The 24,643-nt window shown below is 44.9% G+C and overlaps 1 protein-coding gene across 1 annotated transcript in view; it reads right to left on the reverse strand.

Annotated features, from left to right (window-relative positions):
- The window catches only part of LOC123774752 (NADPH oxidase 5), a 44,935-nt gene extending 26,245 nt beyond the window's left edge, over positions 1–18,690 (reverse strand). Inside the window, 3 exon segments of the mRNA XM_045769316.2 lie at positions 1,145–1,259; positions 9,935–10,029; positions 17,745–18,690. Of these exon segments, the coding sequence (XP_045625272.2) occupies positions 1,145–1,259; positions 9,935–10,029; positions 17,745–18,401 (867 nt within the window). The 5' untranslated portion in view covers positions 18,402–18,690.
- Positions 18,691–24,643: the final 5,953 nt, after the last annotated feature.

Below are 24,643 nucleotides of genomic sequence, written 5' to 3' on the forward strand. Positions count from 1 at the left end.
AATGATAATTACACATCCCCTCCCTCACCTTAATACAATAAATCGTATAATTATTTTATCTTAAGAATTCCCCACAATTAATAAAGTCTACCAGCTCAGAACTTACCGCCTCCCCCAACCCCTGTGGCAGGCCAGAACTTATCCCCCCTCCTCTGGCAGGCCAGAACTTATCCCCCCCTCCTCTGGCAGGCCAGAACTTATCCCCCCTCTTCTGGCAGGCCAGAACTTATCCCCCCCTCCTCTGGCAGTTCAATACTTATCCCCACTTCCTCTGGCAGGCCAGTACTTATCCCCCCCTCTTCTGGCAGGCCAGAACTTATCCCCCCTTCCTCTGGCAGGCCACAACTTATCCCCCCTCTTCTGGCAGGCCAGAACTTATCCCCCTCTTCTGGCAGGCCAGAACTTATCCCCCCCTCCTCTGGCAGTTCAATACTTATCCCCACTTCCTCTGGCAGGCCAGAACTTATCCCCCCCTCTTCTGGCAGGCCAGAACTTATCCCCCCTCCTCTGGCAGGCCACAACTTATCCCCCCCTCTTCTGGCAGGCCACAACTTATCCCCCCTCTTCTGGCAGGCCAGAACTTATCCCCCCCTCCTCTGGCAGTTCAATACTTATCCCCACTTCCTCTGGCAGGCCAGAACTTATCCCCCCCTCTTCTGGCAGGCCAGAACTTATCCCCCCTCCTCTGGCAGGCCACAACTTATCCCCCCCTCCTCTGGCAGGCCAGAACTTATCCCCCCCTCCTCTGGCAGGCCAGAACTTATCCCCCCCTCCTCTGGCAGGCCAGAACTTATCCCCCCCTCCTCTGGCAGGCCAGAACTTATCCCCCCCTCCTCTGGCAGGCCAGAACTTATCCCCCCTCCTCTGGCAGGCCAGAACTTATCCCCCCTCCTCTGGCAGGCCAGAATTTATCCCCATTTCCTCTGGCAGGCCAGAACTTATCCCCCCTTCTCTGGCAGGCCAGAACTTATCCCCCCTCCTCTGGCAGGCCAGAACTTATCCCCATTTCCTCTGGCAGGCCACAACTTATCCCCCCTCTTCTGGCAGGCCACAACTTATCCCCCTCTTCTTGCAGGCCAGAACTTTTCCCCCCTCTTCTGGCAGGCCATAACTTACCCCCCCCCCCTGGCAGGACAGAACTTACCCCCCTGGAGGTGAGGATGGTGGTGAAGAGGTCCTCAGTGACTTCGCCGTCCTCGCCACACACCACGTACGCCAACACCTCCAGCAGCTCCGCCCACTCCCTGGCGCCCACCTCTCTGTATTCAAATTCAAATTCAAATAAGTTTATTGAGGTAAAAATACACACAAATGCTCAAGCTCTTCTCACCCCCGTTCAGTACAACGCGTTCATATATCTATATAAACACACATCTCAAACAATAAACATTACCAAACATTCTGAGTGATGAACATATACATTTCTTCCCTTACACATGCAGTATGTTACCAAACGTACACACAAATACTTGTATGACTAGGTATATAGACAATTTGCAATAGGCATTGAGACAATTCAACAAAAGGTTACAATCTTGGTGCAAAATTCATATATCTGAAGAATATCACCAAACTTTCCGTTGTGACACATCCAGGTTATTTGTTCAGGAACAGTCTTTATCTCAGTGGTTCTGTATACATTAATCAACGGGCAATCAAGAACATAATGGGTGATAGTGTGAGACCTTAATATACCACATAATTTACACTTGGTGTCATTATTATGAACAGTAATATTTGTACCGTAGCCTAAGCCGCATGTGTACAGAGTCACTTCAAGCATTTCTCCTTTTACCATAATTGAAATGTTGGTGTTTTTTTTTACTCACATACATGTAGTGTTGCCTGGGTTGGCTTCCCTCATACATTATACCTCTCCTCGCCACTTCTGACTGTGCCTGAATAGTTCTATTTTTGCTTCTTATTTGTCTCATTGTGAAAACACATTCAATGTCAACTTGTGGTGTTGATGGGGCGTGTTTGGCCAAGTCATCCGCCACCTCGTTGAGCACTAGTCCAACATGTGATGAATTCCACATAAATTTCACTTTGTGACCTTTCAGCTGTATCTCATTTTTCCCTTTCTTATAATCCTCAACTATGGACATGAAAAAATCGACTGTTTAAGGAATCAAGTGCTCCTCGGCTATCGACAAATATAAACACATCTTTTCAGCTTGACATACTGCCTCCAAACCAGCCAGAATGGCCTGCAGTTCAGCTTGTGTGGATGATATATAATTACTAAGTCCATGTTCAATTTTCCTGTCCAGCCTCCCTCTAAGGTCACATACAGATATCAAGAGGATAACATCAGCGGCATATGCCAGGTTGGCCAACATGAGAACGGTCTTTAAAAACTTGTGTAAGGAATCATTCAGAACTTTGTATTCCACATATGTCAGACCAATCCTGGAGTATGCAGCTCCAGCATGGTGTCCATATCTAGTCAAGCATAAGATTTAACTGGAGAATGTTCAAAGGTTTACCACCAGACTAGTACCCGAATTGAAGTGTATGAGCTACGAGGAGAGACTACGGGAATTAAACTTCACCTCACTGGAAGACAAGAGTTAAGCGGGACATGATCACCACATATAAAATTCTCAAAGGAATTGATAGGGTAGATAGAGACACTAACACAAAAGACACGCACTAGAGGTCACAGGTGAAAATTGAGTGTCCAAATGAGCCATAGAGACATTATAATTTTTTTTTAGTGCTGGAGTAGTTGACAAATGGAATGCATTAGGCAGTGATGTGGTGGAGGCTGACTCCATACACAGTTTCAAATGTAAATATGATAGATCCCAATAGGCTCAGGAATTTGTACATCAGTTGATTGACAGTTGAGAGGCGGGACTAAAGAGGCAGAGCTTTTCAGTAATTTTTGAAAAAAAAAAATAGGTCTGACGGAGTGCATAATAAATAAATGAAACTCATCTAGCTATAAAATTAGTTTTCTATACTTTCGCTTAAATTAAATAAATGTATTTACAATATTGTCAACTTCTTGAAAATGAAGCCAACTGACGTGACGTGTAGGAGATTTACACAAGTCTCTCCCATAAGTGTTGTGGGCATAGCGGGAAATGTCTATGGTAAGCCACTGTTGTTGCCTCAAGCTCCCTAATCTCTAGATTCTCTCTCTCTCTCTCAGCTTTCCTTATTTCTATGATTATTATTCTTTTTTCTCGCCCCCCCCCCTCCCCACCTACTGGTCTTCTCTAGACCTCACTTGTGTGTGTCCCATGTAATAATTGTACAATAAAAACTTTAATCGCCGAGTCATCCATCTTTATTGAAAAATATTGTAATTTGCTTTATCATGGTGACGATGCGGTTCCCATTCACAGTCAAGAGGAGAGAGTTCTGCTCATGTTCACTGCTACACAGGACAGTGTTGGTCAGTCACCGCTGCAGAGGACAGTGATGATGCTCACTCATCTTCACTGCTTCACAGGACAGAGGCTTCCCACATAAGGAACTAGATCTAAATTTCAAATTGTAAAGATATATTCATTCTCCAGGAGGCTGAAATCTTCCCACATGATATATCACACGATTTAATATATATATATCGTGTTGCAACTGTTATTTTGTTAAGATATCGGAGTCTGATCACGGGCTGAGGTTGCTCAATCACAATTAAGTCCTCTCCCAACTCTGTATAATCTGCTCCATGGAATTATGGGAGCTGACGGTACTTTCCCCCTCTCTTTCAAGTCATCTAATGCTTTAAGTGTAAATTTCGTTATGGCTGATATTCCCCAACAAATTTCCCCTACTTTGTCATCGTCAATTGCGTGTTTTGTTGACTAGGCACAAATCAGGAACATTTGCTGTTGCGTGTTGCTTCATAAATTAGGCTAGTTGTAGGATTGAGGCAATTGTAGATGACCATGAAATTCTCTGCATCGGAATTATCTGTTTTCACAATCCAGTTTATTCTACGAAAACTGAAATTGTCTATTATGATGAACTTTTTTGTTATCTTAAATAAGAACATAAGAATAAATGTAACTGCAGAAGGCCTAATGACCCCCCCAAGAAAGCGCCTATCTAATTTTCTGATGACTGAAATCCACCAATATACACGAATATTAATGCAGCTCTTGCATCCGGACTATTCCCCACATACTTAAAAAAATGACACTATTCCATTTATTCCTAAACCGGGAAAAACCTCCCAACTCAACAGAAAATTACAGACTAATTTCCCTTCTCAAGGTTCCAGGCAAAATATACGAAAAAAAATAATCAGCCATAGACATGTGAAGTACCTGAAAGAGGAACAGAAGTTCACCAGACAACATGGAACAGAAGTTCACCAGACAACATGGAACAAAAGTTCACTAGACAACATGGAACAGAAGTTCACCAGACAACATGGGTTTAGAATTTAGAATTTACATAGAAGTCCATACAGCTATAGCCCTGATCTATGAACATATAGCCAATACTCTGACGAAAAATAAGCAATATAACAGTGCTCAGAAATATATACAAATCTTTTAACAAAGTGTGGCACACAGCAATAAAATACATAAGAACTAGGGCTAACACAGAGATTTATTGCTACAATATGATACCCTGTGATCCTGACAACTTCTTCAAAAGGTCAGATGTAACACAAACAAGGAGCAACGGTTTCACGCTGAACAAGCCACAATGAAGGACAGAAAACAGATGCTTTTTCACCCACAGGGTTATAAACCCACGGAACTGCCTACCCGCCGCAGCCGTAACTGCCAAAATTCCGCCGAAAATTAAAATCCAGCTGGATAAAATCATGAGGACAAATGAGATCTTTGACAAGCCCCTGGCTTCCTGTCCTCGTCGAAGCCACTAGAGATATAGTGGCCTTTAGGTAAATTCAAGCATGATTAGGAAGGTGTGTGAGCAAGATCTAGCAAGATCTGGGCACCGGATAGACCTGGGCTCCGCCGGTTACATCTAGTATTATACATTAGAATTTAGCGGACAGTTAGGTGTAGGTTAGGTTAGGTTAGGTTAGGTTAGGTTAGGTTAGGTTAGGTTAGGTTAGGTTAGGTGTAGGTTAGGTTCTTTTGGCATTTATTCATGTTTGTGGCACTTGTGTAACGCATTTAACAGTGCGATTTGACAACCTGTCCTCAAGCCAGGGTCGTTACAGCAGCTTACGTCCCCCCCCCCCCCCCAAGTCGCATTCATCACTTAACAGTATTAAAAATTGGTTTGTTCTAATATATAAGTTAATATTATTATATATTAAATTTTTAAGTATAGTTAAGCGTAGGTTTGGTTAGGTGTTTAGGTTCTGTTGGCGATTATTTGTATTTTAAGTACAGAGCTAAGATTCGAGCAGAGGTCGAGTCATGTGTTAATCTTTTTTCATCAGCTCGTCCTTATCAACAAAGGCCAAATGCTCAGCCTATCCTCGCATACAAAGATCCAAGTTCGTTAATCCAGCCGCCAAACGCCATGTTTATGAATTAAAAATGATTTAAACACGACTCAATTCAAACGTTCGATCATTCCTCGAACAGTGCTTCGCTGACGTCCTCTGTTCGAAACAACGCTGTAAATGCTTCACCCACATACTTCAAAACACAAATAATCGCCAACAGAACCTAAACACCTAACCTAACCTGTGCCTAAATATACACATATATAATAACATATATGAGAACACATCAATTTTTAATAGTGGTAAATTAATGAATGCGTCTTGTGGGGACAGCCGCCGCTGTAACGAGCCTAGCGTGTTATACATAAACAGGGGTTTTGGTGGCTGGATTAACAAGCATTTGGCCTTTGTTGACGAGGACGGGTTACCTCTGGCTCACGTGACTCACTACGTCCAGCATTTTCTAAATAGTTCTTCGAACCAGACCTCTAAATGCTTCACCAAATTACTGTGACTGTAAATAAATGTCAACACAACCTAAACCCCTAACCCGAGCTAGGCCTATTTATTCAACAAAATCTAGTCCAAGAAATAAAATAAGTTTATATATGAAAAGATGCAGATTCTCAATGTAAAATTCTACGATAAAATTGATGAATGCGTCTTTTGTGTCGGCCGCCACTTGAACGAGCCTAGCCTGTGGACGGGCCGCGAGTATATAAAAAAAAAGAAAAGAAATTAACCTATTTTAGAAATTAGAACACCTAAAAGACCTGCCGACTGCAGAACCTATCCAATCATGAACTCAAAAAATCATATTATACATTAAAAACAAAAACAAAGAAGAGGAACTTACTCATCCTTGAAATCATCAAAATAATCTTCAGACCAGAAACGTTCTCCATAGAAGCGGTCGAGGAACGTCTTCACCCAGCCACGAAACAACCTCCCCATGGCGAGTCTTGCTGTCTCGCCGGAAAATTTCTTTCTACAACTCAGAGATTCCTCCGCGTTCATCACCCCAGAGCTTAACCTCTCGATACCCGAGCCCTCAACCCGCGTAGATCGTGCTCTTGAAACTTCCTAAATTCGTTCCTAGGTTTCACTTTTATGCTCATATTCGTACACATGAATTTACGTCTTCCAGCGACAGTAGCATCACTCGTCCCCATCTGACACTAGTTCAGAGCCGCCCGTAGAAACTTGATCATAAGTGAACTGACTGAACGATGATAGTCCGGTTAGCTTGGCTGTAATACTCGCCGTCCACAGTAGCGTACGGCTAGTTAGCCAGCGAGTGTCCAGCTCATTAACCTCCTCCTCGCCTCACTTTGTCCCAAAAGGCTTTCAAAATGGACCACAAAAACACATTTTCCGAGAGCCTGGCCCCAGCGTCCACTCCCCCCGCCACCAAAACACAAGGAATGCTCAGTGGAGTCGGGGTTCGGGGCATCAGAAAACACAGGGGAGGGAAGGTGGTAAATATTCCAGGGCACCCGGGACCTTGTTGTGGCTGGCGAACGAACTATCATTTAAGGGAGTGATTGACTGCGTTTCCTGAACGCTGGTTAAGGGGGTATATGAGGGGGCGATGATAGAGAAGTTTTCAGATGTTTTGGTGTTGATTTAATATGTGTCGTGTTTGTTTTGATTATTTCCACAGTGGTTGTGTTCCAGCCCTGAAGATTGGCGAGTTGTTTTGCTATTGGGTTTAGAGCCCATCAACCTCTTGGGGGTTATTATGATCACCACAGTAGTCTATACTGACCAATCATCTGTCAGTATAGTGTCCCCACACCCTGTCCACTGTCTAATCATGTTCCCTCACCCTACCTCACTGTCTAATCATGTCTCCACACCCTGCCTCACTGTCTAATCACGTCCCCACACCCTGCCACACTGTCTAATCATGTCCCCTCACCCTACCTCACTGTCTAATCATGTCCCCACACCCTGCCTCACTGTCTAATCATGTCCCCACACCCTGCCCACTGTCTAATCATGCCCCCACAGCCTGCCCCACTGTCTAATCATGTTCCCTCACCCTACCCACTGTCTAATCATGTCCCCACACCCTGCCCCACTGTCTAATCATGCCCTCACACCCTGCCCCACTGTCTAATCATGTTCCCTCACCCTACCCACTGTCTAATCATGCCCCCACACCCTGCCCACTGTCTAATCATGCCCCCACACCCTGCCCCACTGTCTAATCATGTTCCCTCACCCTGCCACACTGTCTAATCATGTCCCCTCACCCTACCTCACTGTCTAATCATGTCCCCACACCCTGCCTCACTGTCTAATCATGTCCCCACACCCTGCCCCACTGTCTAATCATGTCCCTACACCCTGCCTCACTGTCTAATCATGTCCCTAAACCCTGCCTCACTGTCTAATCATGTCCCCTCACCCTGCCTCACTGTCTAATCATGTCCCCTCACCCTGCCTCACTGTCTAATCATGTCCCCACACCCTGCCTCACTGTCTAATCATGTCCCCTCACCCTGCCTCACTGTCTAATCATGTCCCCACACCCTGCCCACTGTCTAATCATGTCCCCTCACCCTGCCTCACTGTCTAATCATGTCCCCACACCCTGCCCAATGTCTAGTCATGTCCCCACACCCCTGCCTCACTGTCTAATCATGTCCCCTCACCCTGCCCCACTGTCTAATCATGTCCCTACACCCTGCCTCACTGTCTAATCATGTCCCCTCACCCTTCCTCACTGTCTAATCATGTCCCCACACCCTGCCTCACTGTCTAATCATGTCCCCCTCACCCTGCCCCACTGTCTAATCATGTTCCCTCACCCTACCCACTGTCTAATCATGTCCCTACACCCTGCCCACTGTCTAATCATGTCCCCACACCCTACCCACTGTCTAATCATGTCCCCACACCCTGCCTCACTGTCTAATCATGCCCCCACAACCTGCCTCACTGTCTAATCATGCCCCCTCACCCTGCTCCACTGTCTAATCATGTCCCCACACCCTGCCTCACTGTCTAATCATGTCCCCACACCCTGCCCACTGTCTAATCATGTCCCCTCACCCTGCCTCACTGTCTAATCATGTCCCCACACCCTGCCCACTGTCTAATCATGTCCCCACACCCTGACCACTGTCTAATCATGTCCCCACACCCTGCCCACTGTCTAATCATGTCCCCTCACCCTGCCTCACTGTTTAATCATGCCCCCACACCCTGCCTCACTGTCTAATCATGCCCCCACACCCTGCCCACTGTCTAATCATGCCCCCACAACCTGCCTCACTGTCTAATCATGCCCCCTCACCCTGCTCCACTGTCTAATCATGTCCCCACACCCTGCCTCACTGTCTAATCATGTCCCCACACCCTGCCCACTGTCTAATCATGTCCCCACACCCTGCCTCACTGTCTAATCATGTCCCCACACCCTGCCCACTGTCTAATCATGTCCCCACACCCTGACCACTGTCTAATCATGTCCCCACACCCTGCCCACTGTCTAATCATGTCCCCACACCCTGCCCACTGTCTAATCATGTCCCCACACCCTGCTCCAATGTCTAATCAAGTCCCCACACCCTGCCCACTGTCTAATCATGTCCCCTCACCCTGCCTCACTGTCTAATCATGTCCCCACACCCTGCCCACTGTCTAATCATGCCCCCACACCCTGCCTCACTGTCTAATCATGTCCCTACACCCTGCCTCACTGTCTAATCATGTCCCCTCACCCTGCCTCACTGTCTAATCATGTCCCCACACCCTGCCCAATGTCTAGTCATGTCCCCACACCCTGCCTCACTGTCTAATCATGTCCCCTCACCCTGCCCCACTGTCTAATCATGTCCCTACACCCTGCCTCACTGTCTAATCATGTCCCCACACCCTTCCTCACTGTCTAATCATGTCCCCACACCCTGCCTCACTGTCTAATCATGTCCCCACACCCTGCCCACTGTCTAATCATGTCCCCACACCCTGCCCCACTGTCTAATCATGCCCCCACACCCTGCCCACTGTCTAATCATGTCCCCACACCCTGCCCACTGTCTAATCATGCCCCCTCACCCTGCTCCACTGTCTAATCATGTCCCCACACCCTGCCTCACTGTCTAATCATGCCCCCACACCCTGCCCACTGTCTAATCATGTCCCCACACCCTGCCTCTCTGTCTAATCATGGCCCCACACCCTGCCCACTGTCTAATCATGTCCCCTCACCCTGCCTCACTGTTTAATCATGCCCCCACACCCTGCCCACTGTCTAATCATGTCCCCACACCCTGTTCCAATGTCTAATCATGTCCCCACACCATGCCCACTGTCTAATCATGTCCCCACACCCAGTTGCAATGTCTAATCATGTCCCCACACCCTGCCCACTGTCTAATCATGTCCCCTCACCCTGCCCACTGTCTAATCATGCCCCCACACCCTGCCCACTGTCTAATCATGTCCCCACACCCTGCCCCACTGTCTAATCATGTCCCCACACCCTGTCCACTGTCTAATCATGTCCCCATGCCTCCTGAAGAGGATACCTACCTGGTGGAACACTTGAGGTGGTCGACCCACTCCTCCTGCGGCAGAACCCCGTCGCCTCGGACGTCCCACAGCGAGAACAGGCGTCGCAGGAGCTCCTGGGGAAGGGAGGAAAGACTGACATTAGTGTTTAAGAGCCTAGAAAGGGCCTGCGTACGAAACCTGTACATCTTTTCTTGATTATGGCTTGGGTTGTCTTGGCCACTTCCAGGATAAATGAGAATCCAGAAAAAACCATCGAATTGGGAACCAATTAGAGTGAAATTGCAGGCTGGTTGTGTGGTTGCCAATGGTAACCTTCCCCTTGAAATATGCAAGTCGGCAGAGTCACCTTCAGCTTGTCGACCTTCTCCAGGAAGATGAAGGTGAGGGTGACATCACCACACCTGCCTCACACGGCATTGAGTGACCTCACGTACTCCCACACGTGTGTATACAAAACACATATACATACACACGCAGAGTGAAGGATCCACACACAGACACACACATAAAACATGTCCACTTACACTTTCACACACCAACATCTACTCATGAGTACGATGAGTAGGAGTAGACCATTTTTACTACACAATGTCTTCATCATTAATTGAACTACTTAAGGCAAATTAACATTTAATTGCCACGTTGAAAACAATGTGCTGGAAGAATAGCAGCGATGATGGAGTTTCGTATTTAGCGAGATTGGAAATTGGTATCAATTGTTATTTCCTGCAAAACCGGGGGCTTGGGGGTTGACCCCGACCCGCCTATGACCATCCTGAACAACCTAAGAATCACTCTGAAAAGTTTGGTGAGACCATGGTCTCTAACCTCGAACAGACAGACATTATCTTTTATAGACACAGATATGATAAGAGAACCATAGGTCGGGAGTCAGCGCATTAGTCCTGACGATAAGAAAGGCGGGGTCCAAGAGCTAACAGCTCGATCCTACAGCCACAAACAGTAAATAAAGCGGCTATCTGGAGTTGGTATAGTTAATTATGCCGCGCCTTCTAGCTTTGATGGTCATTTTTTTATACTTAACATTCAGGTTCTTAGATGAGTTTGGCCGTGAAATTGTGGATGGAGGTGGATTTTACAGATCTTGTAGATCTTGTAGATCTGAGGCAAAGTGAAAGCGACACCAGTAATTCCATCTATCATCATACTATCATGCAAGAGGAGCCACACATCTATGGATCATCCAATAAAATCAGCAGACGTCTAGATATTACTACTGCTCGGCTTAGACTCTGTTACAAGTATCTCTGGAAATTCTCATTATCTGCTGATAATTTGGTCAGGTCTACACCTGACCAAATGTAAACTGTGTCAACAAAATTATCCGCACACTCTCCGTCACTCTGTGATGGAGTGCGAAAAGATACGTGAATTCAGAGACAATTCTATAAGCAATTTTCCAAATATGTGTAAATATTTCATTCAATATGATCTGCTACCTGAAATTTTAGCCAAATATCCCCAGTTTGCTGACTGTAGGTAGTAACTAAGTGATTGTAACCTATCCACCGCTGCTCACTGGATGGGGGGCGGTGTGCAGGACAAACATATCAATTGTGACACTAGGCTCTCCACATATGTCAGTTGCTTAATTTAGAAACTGTTCTTGTGATCGATCCCGAACTCATTGATGATGTGACGATGCGCATTGAATTTTGTAACTAGCTCATCAAGATTGTAACTTGCTTAGCTAAATGAATTGTGGGGTTCAGTCCCTGAACCCATTATGTGCCTCTGTAACCCTTTCCACTACCGCCCACAAGATGGGTATGGGGTGCATAATAAATGAACTAACTTCCAACACTTCTTTCAGTGCATTCCATTTGCTGACCACCTGTACAGGTGGTGGTAGTGGTTGTGGTGGGAGGTGTGGTGTTGGTAGAGAGGGGAGGAGATGGTAGTAGTGGTAGAGTGTTGGTGGTGGTGGTGGTGGACGTGGTGGAGGTGACAGTGGTGGCGGTGTGGTGGTTGTGATGATGGTGGTGGTGCTGTAGTGTGTAGGTGGAGGTGTGTCGGTGGCGCGTCAGTGAAGCGTTCCAACAGAACAGGTTGGTAAGTCAGGTCTGAAGCGTCTGAAGCGCCTGAGGAGGCGGGAACCACCTCACCAAAACCCGGCCGCCAGGTGAGCCCCTCTCACAAGCAACAACGCAGCAATTCCAACAGAAGGGGACAAAAAACTCGGCCCTGGATAACCCGTCTATACGGGCTGTTCTTGTGACGTTGTAAGTCTTATGTTTATGCCTTCGCGCGATTGGCTGACTGTCAGTTGCTAGTCGTAAATGCACACGCAAACTTTCCGCCTAGAAACTCTCTTCTCATCCGTGGGAACTCAACAAGTTCTTAGTCAAGTTAGGTCAAGTTTGATCTGATTACGCCATGCAAGGCATAATCTGATCAATCTCAGAGGAATGAGGAAGGAGCTCGTCACATTCTTGGTCAGGTCAGTTTCCCATCATATTCATCTGGCAACAAAAAGCCTGTGCAAGCCTAACATTTATGTTTTTTGTTTTTGTTTGCAGCGATATTCCGTCACGGGCCATAAGCCTCTGGCTGGCCCACTAAACGCTACTTGATTCCAGTTTCTTTGTTACTTTGCTCGTATATGAGTATTTATGACTCTTATATTGGCTTCAGTAAGGTTATGGCCAATATTTTTAACAAATACTTATGCGCTGTTAAATCTCAACTGAAGTCTTATATTTGGTTTATAACTCTGTACTGTGCTAGATAATGTTCCAGTGATGTGTCTGGCATTTCTTCACAGTGCTGACATTTCCTTTCTTGTACTGGAACCTGTAAGCCTACTTTCCATACACCTGTAATTATGGGAAACAGTATCCAAGCCTGATACGATGTCAGTGCGCTTCTGTTTTTCTAGTGGACCCTTCCACTGACCACTATCTCGCCCTCCATTCTGCAGACTAGGGTCCCTAGTATATATAAATTCCAAGGTTGCCACCCACCTTTCATCAGTGCCATGGGAGCCAACTCCTTTTATAAGGCACAAAGGGGTCGACTATGACTATCCTATGACAGTTACGTAGCCCCCACCCGTTACCCTGCAAAGTCTATTGAGGCTATCCCGAAGCCTCTGGACTCTACCTTTTGATAAACACACACACACACACACACACACACACACACACATATATATATATATATATATATATATATATATATATATATATATATATATATATATATATATATATATATATATATATATATATATATGTCGTACCTAGTAGCCAGAACGCACTTCTCTGCCTACTATTCAAGGCCCGATTTGCCTAATAAGCCAAGTTTTCATGAATTAATTGTTTTTCGACTACCTAACCTACCTAACCTAACCTAACCTAACTTTTTCGGCCACCTAACCTAACCTAACCTATTAAGATAGGTTAGGTTAGGTTAGGTAGGGTTGGTTAGGTTCGGTCATATATCTACGTTAATTTTAACTCTAATAAAAAAAAATTGACTTCATACACAATGAAATGGGTAGCTTTATCATTTCATAAGAAAAAAAATTGAGAAAATATATTAATTCATGAAAACTTGGCTTATTAGGCAAATCGGGCCTTGCATAGTAGGCTGAGAAGTGAGTTCTGGCTACTAGGTACGACATATATATATATATATATATATATATATATATATATATATATATATATATATATACACACATATGTTGTACCTAGTAGCCAGAACGCAGTATTTGGCCTACTATGCAAGGCCCGATTTGCCTAATAAACCAAGTTTTCCTGAATTTATATATTTTTCAATTTTTTTCTTATGAAATGATAAAGGTATCCATTTTATTATGTATGAGTTAATTTTTTTGAAATTTGAGTTAAAACTAACATAGATATATGACCTAACCTAACCAACCCAACCTAACCTAACCTAACCTAACCTAACCTAACCTAACCTATCGGGCCTTGCATAGTATGCCAAGAAGTGCGTTCTGGCTACTAGGTACGACATATATATATATATATATATATATATATATATATATATATATATATATATATATATATATATATATATATATATATATATATATATATATATATATATATATATATATATGACCGAGGTTAAGAACAAGGACAAGAGAGGACAGGTGTGAGTACGAGGTGCTGGTCACGTAGTCAGAGGACGCAGTAAAGTGGTGGAAATAAATAATAATTCAATACTGACACTGTGGCCAGGAAGCCTGACCCTCCACCAGCCCCCCAGGGCCACACCCCTCTCATAACCCACCACCTCATGCGTGTATAAACACCACCACGTCACCTTAAGGAACTTTACGGGCTCGCCATAGCCCGTGCTACATGGACCTCATCGTTCTGAGTAGCTAAATCTAAGATAACAAACCTTAAGGGAAACAATGATGTGGGGGTGGGGGGGGGGGGGGGTTTGGGGGTGGGGTGGGGTGGGGGGGGGGGGTAAATTATTTCATTAACTGCTGCAAACAAACATATAATTTGTTTTTATGTAATCGCTTTAAATGGGTATGAGCAGCGGGTGGTGATGAGGTGTTATGAGTGGTGGTGATGAGGTGTTATGAGTGGTGGTGATGAGGTGTTGAGTGGTGTTATGAGTGGTGGTGATGAGGTGTTATGAGTGGTGGTGATGATGTGTTGAGTGGTGTTATGAGTGGTGGTGATGATGTGTTGAGTGGTGGTGATGAGGTGTTGAGTGGTGTTATGAGTGGTGGTGATGATGTGTTGAGTGGTGTTATGAGTGGTGGTGATGATGTGTTGAGTGGTGTTATGAGTGGTGGTGATGAGGTGTTGAGTGGTGGTGATGATGTGTTGAGTGGTGTTATGAGTGGTGGTGATGATGTGTTGAGTGGTGGTGATGAGGTGTTATGAGTGGTGGTGATGAGGTGTTGAGTGGTGTTATGAGTGGTGGTGATGAGGTGTTATGAGTGGTGGTGATGATGTGTTGAGTGGTGTTATGAGTGGTGGTGATGAGGTGTTGAGTGGTGGTGATGAGGTGTTGAGTGGTGTTATGAGTGGTGGTGATGAGGTGTTGAGTGGTGGTGATGATGTGTTGAGTGGTGTTATGAGTGGTGGTGATGATGTGTTGAGTGGTGGTGATGAGGTGTTATGAGTGGTGGTGATGATGTGTTATGAGTGGTGTTATGAGTGGTGGTGATGATGTGTTGAGTGGTGGTGATGAGGTGTTATGAGTGGTGGTGATGATGTGTTATGAGTGGTGTTATGAGTGGTGGTGATGATGTGTTGAGTGGTGGTGATGAGGTGTTATGAGTGGTGGTGATGATGTGTTATGAGTGGTGTTATGAGTGGTGGTGATGAGGTGTTGAGTGGTGTTATGAGTGGTGGTGATGAGGTGTTGAGTGGTGTTATGAGTGGTGATGATGATGTGTTGAGTGGTGTTATGAGTGGTGGTGATGAGGTGTTGAATGGTGTTATGAATGGTGGTGATGAGGTGTTGAATGGTGTTATGAGTGGTGGTGATGAGGTGTTGAGTGGTGTTATGAGTGGTGGTGATGAGGTGTTGAGTGGTGTTATGAGTGGTGGTGATGAGGTGTTGAGTGGTGTTATGAGTGGTGGTGATGAGGTGTTGAGTGGTGTTATGAGTGGTGGTGATGAGGTGTTGAGTGGTGTTATGAGTGGTGGTGATGAGGTGTTGAGTGGTGTTATGAGTGGTGGTGATGATGTGTTGAGTGGTGTTATGAGTGGTGGTGATGATGTGTTATGAGTGGTGGTGATGAGGTGTTGAGTGGTGTTATGAGTGGTGGTGATGAGGTGTTGAGTGGTGGTGATGAGGTGTTATGAGTGGTGGTGATGAGGTGTTGAGTGGTGTTATGAGTGGTGGTGATGATGTGTTGAGTGGTGTTATGAGTGGTGGTGATGATGTGTTATGAGTGGTGGTGATGAGGTGTTGAGTGGTGTTATGAATGGTGGTGATGAGGTGTTAAGAGGTGTTTACGAGGGCTAATGAGAGGATCTGGGAACACTGATGAAGGCCCTATCCGAGGCAGCTGCTATTTATATCCACCCAAACTCATTTACATACACGTCTAGCCTACGCTTGAAACAATCAAGCGATTGCCAAACCAATATTTACCCAGGTCTTTCCTGCATACAAACTTCTCAAATTTATATCCATTGTGTTGTATCCTATTTTGTATAAATATATTTAGCACCTTAATCTTTTCCTTCTTGTCATAACCCTTTGATTTATCTATTCCCTTCATCTCACCCTTTCTAGTGACTGTACTTTTACTTGCTTTCTCGACCGGGGAGCCGGTCGGCCGAGCGGGGGAGCCGGTCGGCCGAGCGGACAGCACACTGGACTTGTGATCCTGTGGTCCTGGGTTCGATCCCAGGCGCCGGCGAGAAACAATGGGCAAAGTTTCTTTCACCCTATGCCCCTGTTACCTAGCAGTAAAATAGGTACCTGGGTGTTAGTCAGCTGTCACGGGCTGCTTCCTGGGGGTGGAGGCCTGGTCGAGGACCGGGCCGCAGGGACACTAAAGCCCCGAAATCATCTCAAGATAGATAACCTCTTCGTATGGGAGGTTTCTAATTTCTGGGATTAACTTTGTCGCGTTGGAGGGAATTTGTGTTCATGTTACAGTAGAGACCAAAACGTAACTACATAGTCCAAATGATGCCTAACAAGGACCAGACAACTAAAGGTTAATACTATATATTTCTTATTGTAAACACTTGTAGATATTAATGCAAGTGTGGTATTTGCTGACCCAGTCAATCCTAACCATATTCTCACTTAATTTAATAATGTATGCTATTCTTAGTTAACATAGGATACCATCATCTAGTGTCCTATTGTGATATCCAATCCTAAACCATGTATCATATTCTTAGTCTAACCTTCTCTAACTTAGCATTAACTTCAAGACCCCAAGCAGAGCCCAACCTAACGTATCCTGATGTTATCTTATTTAATATTTAATATCTTATATAAATAATCTTATGTGGAAGATGCAATTGTCCCCTTTGTATATAGGCCTGCTGCCGCGTCAGAGGGGCCCAATATATATATATATATATATATATATATATATATATATATATATATATATATATATATATATATATATATATATTCTCTACGTGCATATATGCATTCCAACAAAAGCAGTTTCTTTTTTTTAGGGATAAACAAGCAAAAAACAAAAGCAGTTTATTATCTCTAATCAATAAGAGAGCAACCCCCCCTTTTTTAAACACATTGTTTGTCAGAGCGTGTCAGCCATTTTTAACCCGCGTCGAAGCATTGTCAAACACACAAAGAACTTCCCAACTGAGTCATGTATTTGTCTGTCCGTACAGAAGCAAAGTTATGTCAACATGGTAACTGCAAGCTTCCGTTCTGCCGTGCAACTTGTATGGCAAATACGAGACATTTTCAGAGTCTGATGAGACGAGAGATACAGAAACATACAGACTAGCGCGCGCATACACACACACACCTTTCAAACATCAGAGCATCAGCCCCGTGCGGCGGCAGCATCCCGGAGCCAAGATGAGATGTTCACAGACGTGACGCGGCCCAAACCACATCATTCGCGTGTTTGGTGTGTTAATGGGCGTTCACCCAGCGGAACATCCGGTAAAATGTCAGTCATAATCCCACACCCAAGATGTGGATTTTCCCCTGCTCGAACGAGTGGAAAAGTGACTCATAAACTTTTAGGACCCGGGTGTAATTTTTATATTTCTTGCGGCATAGAAAAAGGTCTTTAACACTAAGTAAACAGAACAAAGAGGCATAGGGATTTGTGAAAGTAGCATGAGGTACTCACCTTGTTGCGCATGGCGGCGATGAAAGGGAGGAGGGAGAACGTGCCTCCGTCAGCCTCAGACACCTGGGACAGGTAGTCTCTCATCCAGGTGATGTTATGTCGTAGTCTGGTCTCCTTCTGAGACTCCAGCATCATCTCCGAGGCGATGGCTTCCTCGTCCTCATCTGCGGCCGAGATGGTCGAGGGAGAGGGCAGCTGCAGCTCCTCCTCCGCCTCCAAGCACTGGCCGGGCACCAAAAGATGCGCAGGTGAGGAAGTGCGCTTCGAGAGCCGAACCTCGGAGGTTCGAAGCCGCGTGAAAGGGTTATTCCGCGATCTCCTGGACCAAAAGTCGCGATTCCTGATGTTCTCAATGATGTGCTCCTCGACGTCGCAGTCCGGCGTGAGTGTGGCCGCCGGCATGAAGATCTGCGGACTCTGCTTGCAAGGCGTCGACGGATCCTTGATGAAGAACGACTGGAATTCCGCGTGGCTCATATTCGAGGCGCGCTTTTTGGCCCCGGGATGGTCAGTTGGTTTGGTGCTAACGACGCTGACGCTCTTCGACACCTTCAGCTCGGCCTTGGGAGAGGGACCGGACCTCGAGGCGCCGCCCTCCGTGTTGTACAAAGGATTGTCGAAGCATAGTTTCGGCAGGTTGTTATCGCGGAGAACCATTGTGGTGTGATGGTCAGCCTCGAGCGCCCTGTCTCATACAATCGTTTCTTGCTTATACCTGTTATATTCCCGTCTGTGAGACAGACAAGGAGAGCGTTCAGTGCGACCCCGTCTGTGGGACAGACAAGGAGAGCGTTCAGTGGGACCCCGTCTGTGGGACAGACAAGGAGAGCGTTCAGTGGGACCCCGTCTGTGGGACAGACAAGGAGAGCGTTTAGTGGGACCCCGTCTGTGTGTCCCTTTGTAACTCACACTGATACACACTCGCTCAAGTAAGTCACTTTTGTGTGGGGGTTACACCGTTCGTAACCTGGTACTTCCGATGACAGCACTGACGTCGCCCACAAGGGCAGGAAACCCCGGCCACGGATGTCCCTTTATCGCATCAATGACCCAAAGACATCCTGATGTCACAAATGGATTATTAAATAGTTTTGTGTGTCGTGTGGCCTTTATGTTGAGAGTGGCGAAGGGTGTTTTATTATTATTTTGTTGTATAATGCCATCAATAGTATGTGGCTTCAGGACTGCTCCTTATGCACGCAGGTGCGACCAAATAATGAACTGGTTAATGCTGTTTGGGATTATCAATTTCCTGGAACTGATATTTAAAGATATGAACAAGTAAAATACAAAGAGTAAAATACACACACACACACACACACACACACACACACACACACACACACACACACACACACACACACACACACACACACACACACACACACAAGCGATTTTCTACTACTAAATGTTCGAGAATTTAAGAGCACGATATACAGTATATGAATATAAGAAAACGTACGTATGTCGCGCATACCAGAAATTAATCTCTTACGATATATGACTCCAGTCAAAGCAGATATACTACTATATTGCACATACTTAGAGCTGACGTTTATGTGATATATGTCACCTATCAGAACAAATATATCAATATATCGAGACGTGACAACCTGTCATAAATATATCGAGACATATGACACCTGTCATAAATATATCGAGACATATGACACCTGTCATAAATATATCGAGACATATGACACCTGTCATAAATATATCGAGACATATGACACCTGTCATAAATATATCGAGACATATGACACCTGTCATAAATATATCGAGACATATGACACCTGTCATAAATATATCGAGACATATGACACCTGTCATAAATATATCGAGACATATGACACCTGTCATAAATATATCGAGACATATGACACCTGTCATAAATATATCGAGACATATGACACCTGTCATAAATATATCGAGACATATGACACCTGTCATAAATATATCGAGACATATGACACCTGTCATAAATATATCGAGACATATGACACCTGTCATAAATATATCGAGACATATGACACCTGTCATAAATATATCGAGACATATGACACCTGTCATTAATATATCGAGACATATGACACCTGTCATAAATATATCGAGACATATGACACCTGTCATAAATATATCGAGACATATGACACCTGTCATAAATATATCGAGACATATGACACCTGTCATAAATATATCGAGACATATGACACCTGTCATAAATATATCGAGACATATGACACCTTTCAAAACAAATAAATATCTCGCAAACGCCACAAGTGAAAGCACTGAGCGTCCTCTTCAGTATGACAACGACGACACCTAAATAGCCCCCACCAACGTGCCCACATCAAGTTCAAGTTCAAGTATGTTCATTGAGATAAGCAATAAATACATCTCAAAGGGATAGAGTAGCTTAGACTATTTCTACCCCCCAAAGTGCCCACATCAACATGCACCGGAGACCATCCTTCCGGGTCAACTGTGTTGCAGCGAACGTTTCCGTGGCTCGCCGCCTCCGTTCGCTTTCTTCGAATGGGAATATATTAGCGGGAAGCGCAGTGGCTGGGGCGAGGTCGCTTCCCGTCATGCTACTCCGTCCTGGTGGCCGTACGGGGACATGCGCTAAATATAGGTCGGTGTTGTTTTGTAGTTTATGGAGGAGTTTGTTGGTATTGGTATAAGGTTTGGAGGAATTTGTAGAAGGTCTGTTAGGCCATAGGAGGCAGCGCTTATTTATATCCTCCCAAATTCATTCATATGTATGTCAAACCTACGCTTGAAACAATAAACAATCAAGGGATCCCATGTCTGTATATTATAGAATAGCTGTCTCTCTCTCTTTCTCTCTCTCTGTTTCTCTTTCTCTCTGTTTCTCTCTCTCTCTGTTTTCTAGGGTCGCAAGGCCTATCCCACGTAATTCTTAGAAGAGTTTCGTTACAAATGTCTGCCCCTTTCATGTTTCTTCACGAGTTTTTCTGAATTAAATGTCAATAGGACTGCATAGTGAAGGGACTGGTCTCACCTACGTGAGGCCAGTCCCGAGGGGCATGCCTAAAAACCCGAGACGGGGAGCGGGATGCATAACATTACAGGAAGACCTTGATACAAACTTCAGAAATGGAATGAATAAATTACCCGTTACCTAGAAGGTAACAGGTGGGAAAGGAGGTAACAGGTAAGGGAAAGAAGGTAACAGGTAAGGGAAACGAAGTGAACAGAAGAGAAAGGAAGGCGAGTGAATATATTACCAACACCCGCAACATATGCCAAGCTGCCAAACATCAGAGCATCATTTTTAACACCCGAAATATCAACTATCAGAAGGCAATCTACACAACCTACGTTACACCAATACTAGAACATGCAGCGCCGGCCGGGAATCCGCACCTTCTGAAGCACAAGAGTGACAAAAAAAGAGGACAAAGGTCTGTTCCAAGATTAGTGGCACATCCCAGAGGGTTAAGGGACGCGTCGAGGCTACGGAAACTATCCCATCACTATTCGAGAAATGGATAGACGAGGTGGACAATGAGAGGCTCCTTAAACTGAAAAATATATAAGACTATAGAATACATGGATAGAGTATATAGAATATTATAGAACGGGGCCTCGCGGCTGAGTAGATAGCGCTTAGGGTACCACCAGCACCACCAGCACCAGCAGCACCACCACCACCACCAGCACCAGCAGCACTAGCATCACCACTAGCACCACCACCAGCAGCACTAGCATCACCACCACCACCACCAGCAGCACTAGCATCACCACCACCACCACCACCACCAGCACCACCACCAGCAGCACTAGCATCACCACCACCACCAGCACCACCAGCACCATCACCAACTCAACCAGCACCACCACCACAGAGCCAGAGGTCACGGCAAGCAAGGTGGGAATCCCAGGAGGCTTGGCCTGAAGGAGCGAGGAAGAAATTCTTATAACCTCAGAGAATTAACATATTGTATCATACACAGCGCCGCCAAGGTACCGAAGCGAGAGACAGAGAAAGAGAGAGAGAGAGAGAGAGAGAGAGAGAGAGAGAGAGAGAGAGAGAGAGAGAGAGAGAGAGACAGAGAGAGAGAGAGAGAGAGAGAGAGACATAGAGACATAGAGAGAGAGAGAGAGAGAGAGAGAGAGAGAGAGAGAGAGAGAGAGAGAGAGAGAGAGAGAGAGAGAGAGAGAGAGAGAGAGAGAGAGAGAGAGAGAGACATAGAGACATAGAGACATAGAGAGACAGAGAGACATAGAGACATAGAGAGAGAGAGAGAGAGAGAGAGAGAGAGAGAGAGAGAGAGAGAGAGAGAGAGAGAGAGAGAGAGAGAGAGAGAGAGAGAGAGAGAGAGAGAGAGAGAGAGAGAGAGAGAGAGAGAGAGAGAGAGAGAGAGAGAGAGAGAGACATAGAGACAGAGACAGAAACACAGAGACACAACAGAGAGAGAGAGAGGTGTGTGAGGGAGTGTAGCCCACCAAGGGAACAACACACAACCGCCACAGGTAGCCTAGCCCGCCCCGCGATAGTGACCTTGAGTCGACAACACCGTCGGCGTGTCGGCTGCGTCCTGAGGTAAACCCGACAATATTATCCCTGTGTCGGGGGGTTTTACACCTGATACTCTCATACACTACCCCCATGTGTGTCGGATTTATCCCCCCCTGATATCCTTATACACCCCATGTGTCTGGAGTTATGGAGTGCCAGTGTTGGGGGGATAGGAAGCCTCTTATGTTTGTTGAGATTTCTCTAGGCATATGGTCTATAATATACTTTCCGCCAGAAGCGGCAAACAACAGTTGCATAACTCCGGAGTATCTGTTTACTAGTGCTAGGGGGAATATTTGTATGAGGTGCAAGGAAACCTGCCCAAGCGTTTCATCCTGTCCGGTAATATACATTGTAATCAGATCCTCTGTGGGATTGCTTATATATATATATATATATATATATATATATATATATATATATATATATATATATATATATATATATATATATTTATATATATATATATATATATATATATATATATATATATATATATATATATATATATATATATATATATATATATATATATATATATATATATATATTATTAAATATGACCGAAAAAGTAAGATTAATAATTCTAACACGAATTTTCTCAATCTTTCGTACATTACGCTTCACTGTTGGAGGTAAATCAAAAATCACTTCTCCAAAATTCATTTTTATTTCTAGTCTGACACGACACGGGCGCGTTTCGTAAAACTTATTACATTTTCAAAGACTTCACAAATACACAACTGATTAGAACTTGCGTTTCTCTGATTTTATATCTACATTTGAGTGAGGTGGGAAGGGTGATGTGGCATTAACACAAGACAGAACAATAGGGGATATTAATAGGGTATTAAAAGTATCAACACAAGACAGAACAGAAACAATGGGTATTGAATAGAAGTGTTTGTAGAAAGCCTATTGGTCCATATTTCTTGATGCTTCTATATTGGAGCGGAGTCTTGAGGTGGGTAGAATATAGTTGTGCAATAATTGGCTGTTGATTGCTGGTGTTGACTTCTTGATGTGTAGTGCCTCGCAAACGTCAAGCCGCCTGCTATCGCTGTATCTATCGATGATTTCTGTGTTGTTTACTAGGATTTCTCTGGCGATGGTTTGGTTATGGGAAGAGATTATATGTTCCTTAATGGAGCCCTGTTGCTTATGCATCGTTAAACGCCTAGAAAGAGATGTTGTTGTCTTGCCTATATACTGGGTTTTTTGGAGCTTACAGTCCCCAAGTGGGCATTTGAAGGCATAGACGACGTTAGTCTCTTTTAAAGCGTTCTGTTTTGTGTCTGGAGAGTTTCTCATGAGTAGGCTGGCCGTTTTTCTGGTTTTATAGTAAATCGTCAGTTGTATCCTCTGATTTTTGTCTGTAGGGATAACGTTTCTATTAACAATATCTTTCAGGACCCTTTCCTCCGTTTTATGAGCTGTGGAAAAGAAGTTCCTGTAAAATAGTCTAATAGGGGGTATAGGTGTTGTGTTAGTTGTCTCTTCGGAGGTTGCATGGATTTTCACTTTCCTTCTTATGATGTCTTCGATGAAACCATTGGAGAAGCCGTTATTGACTAGGACCTGCCTTACCCTACAGAGTTCTACGTCGATTTGCTTCCATTCTGAGCTGTGGCTGAGAGCACGGTCGACGTATGCGTTAACAACACTCCTCTTGTACCTGTCAGGGCAGTCGCTGTTGGCATTTAGGCACATTCCTATGTTTGTTTCCTTAGTGTAGACTGCAGTGTGGAAACCTCCGCCCTTTTCCATGACTGTTACATCTAGAAAAGGCAGCTTCCCATCCTTTTCCGTCTCGTAAGTGAAACGCAGCACGGAACTCTGCTCAAATGCCTCCTTCAGCTCCTGCAGATGTCTGACATCAGGTACCTGTGTAAAAATGTCGTCAACATACCTGCAGTATATGGCCGGTTTCAAGTTCATGTCGACTAAGACTTTTTGCTCGATGGTACCCATGTAGAAGTTTGCAAACAGGACACCTAGGGGAGAACCCATGGCGACCCCATCTACTTGCTTATACATGTGCCCATCCGGGCTCAAGAAGGGTGCCTCTTTAGTACAAGCTTGGAGTAGTTTCCTCAGAATACTTTCTGGCATGTCAAGAGGAGTACAGGCTGGATCATGATACACTCTGTCGGCTATCATTCCGATTGTCTCGTCCACAGGTACGTTGGTAAACAGCGATTCTACGTCCAACGAGGCTCTTATCCCTGTGGCCCGTGCGCCCCGCAGTAAGTCCACAAATTCCTTTGGAGACTTCAGGCTGAAGGCGCAAGGAACATAAGGAGTCAGCAGGCCGTTGAGTCACTTCGCCAGTCTGTACGTGGGTGTGGGTATC

Source organism: Procambarus clarkii, chromosome 10 (assembly GCF_040958095.1).
Source record: "Procambarus clarkii isolate CNS0578487 chromosome 10, FALCON_Pclarkii_2.0, whole genome shotgun sequence".
Taxonomy (NCBI): Eukaryota; Metazoa; Arthropoda; class Malacostraca; order Decapoda; family Cambaridae; genus Procambarus; species Procambarus clarkii.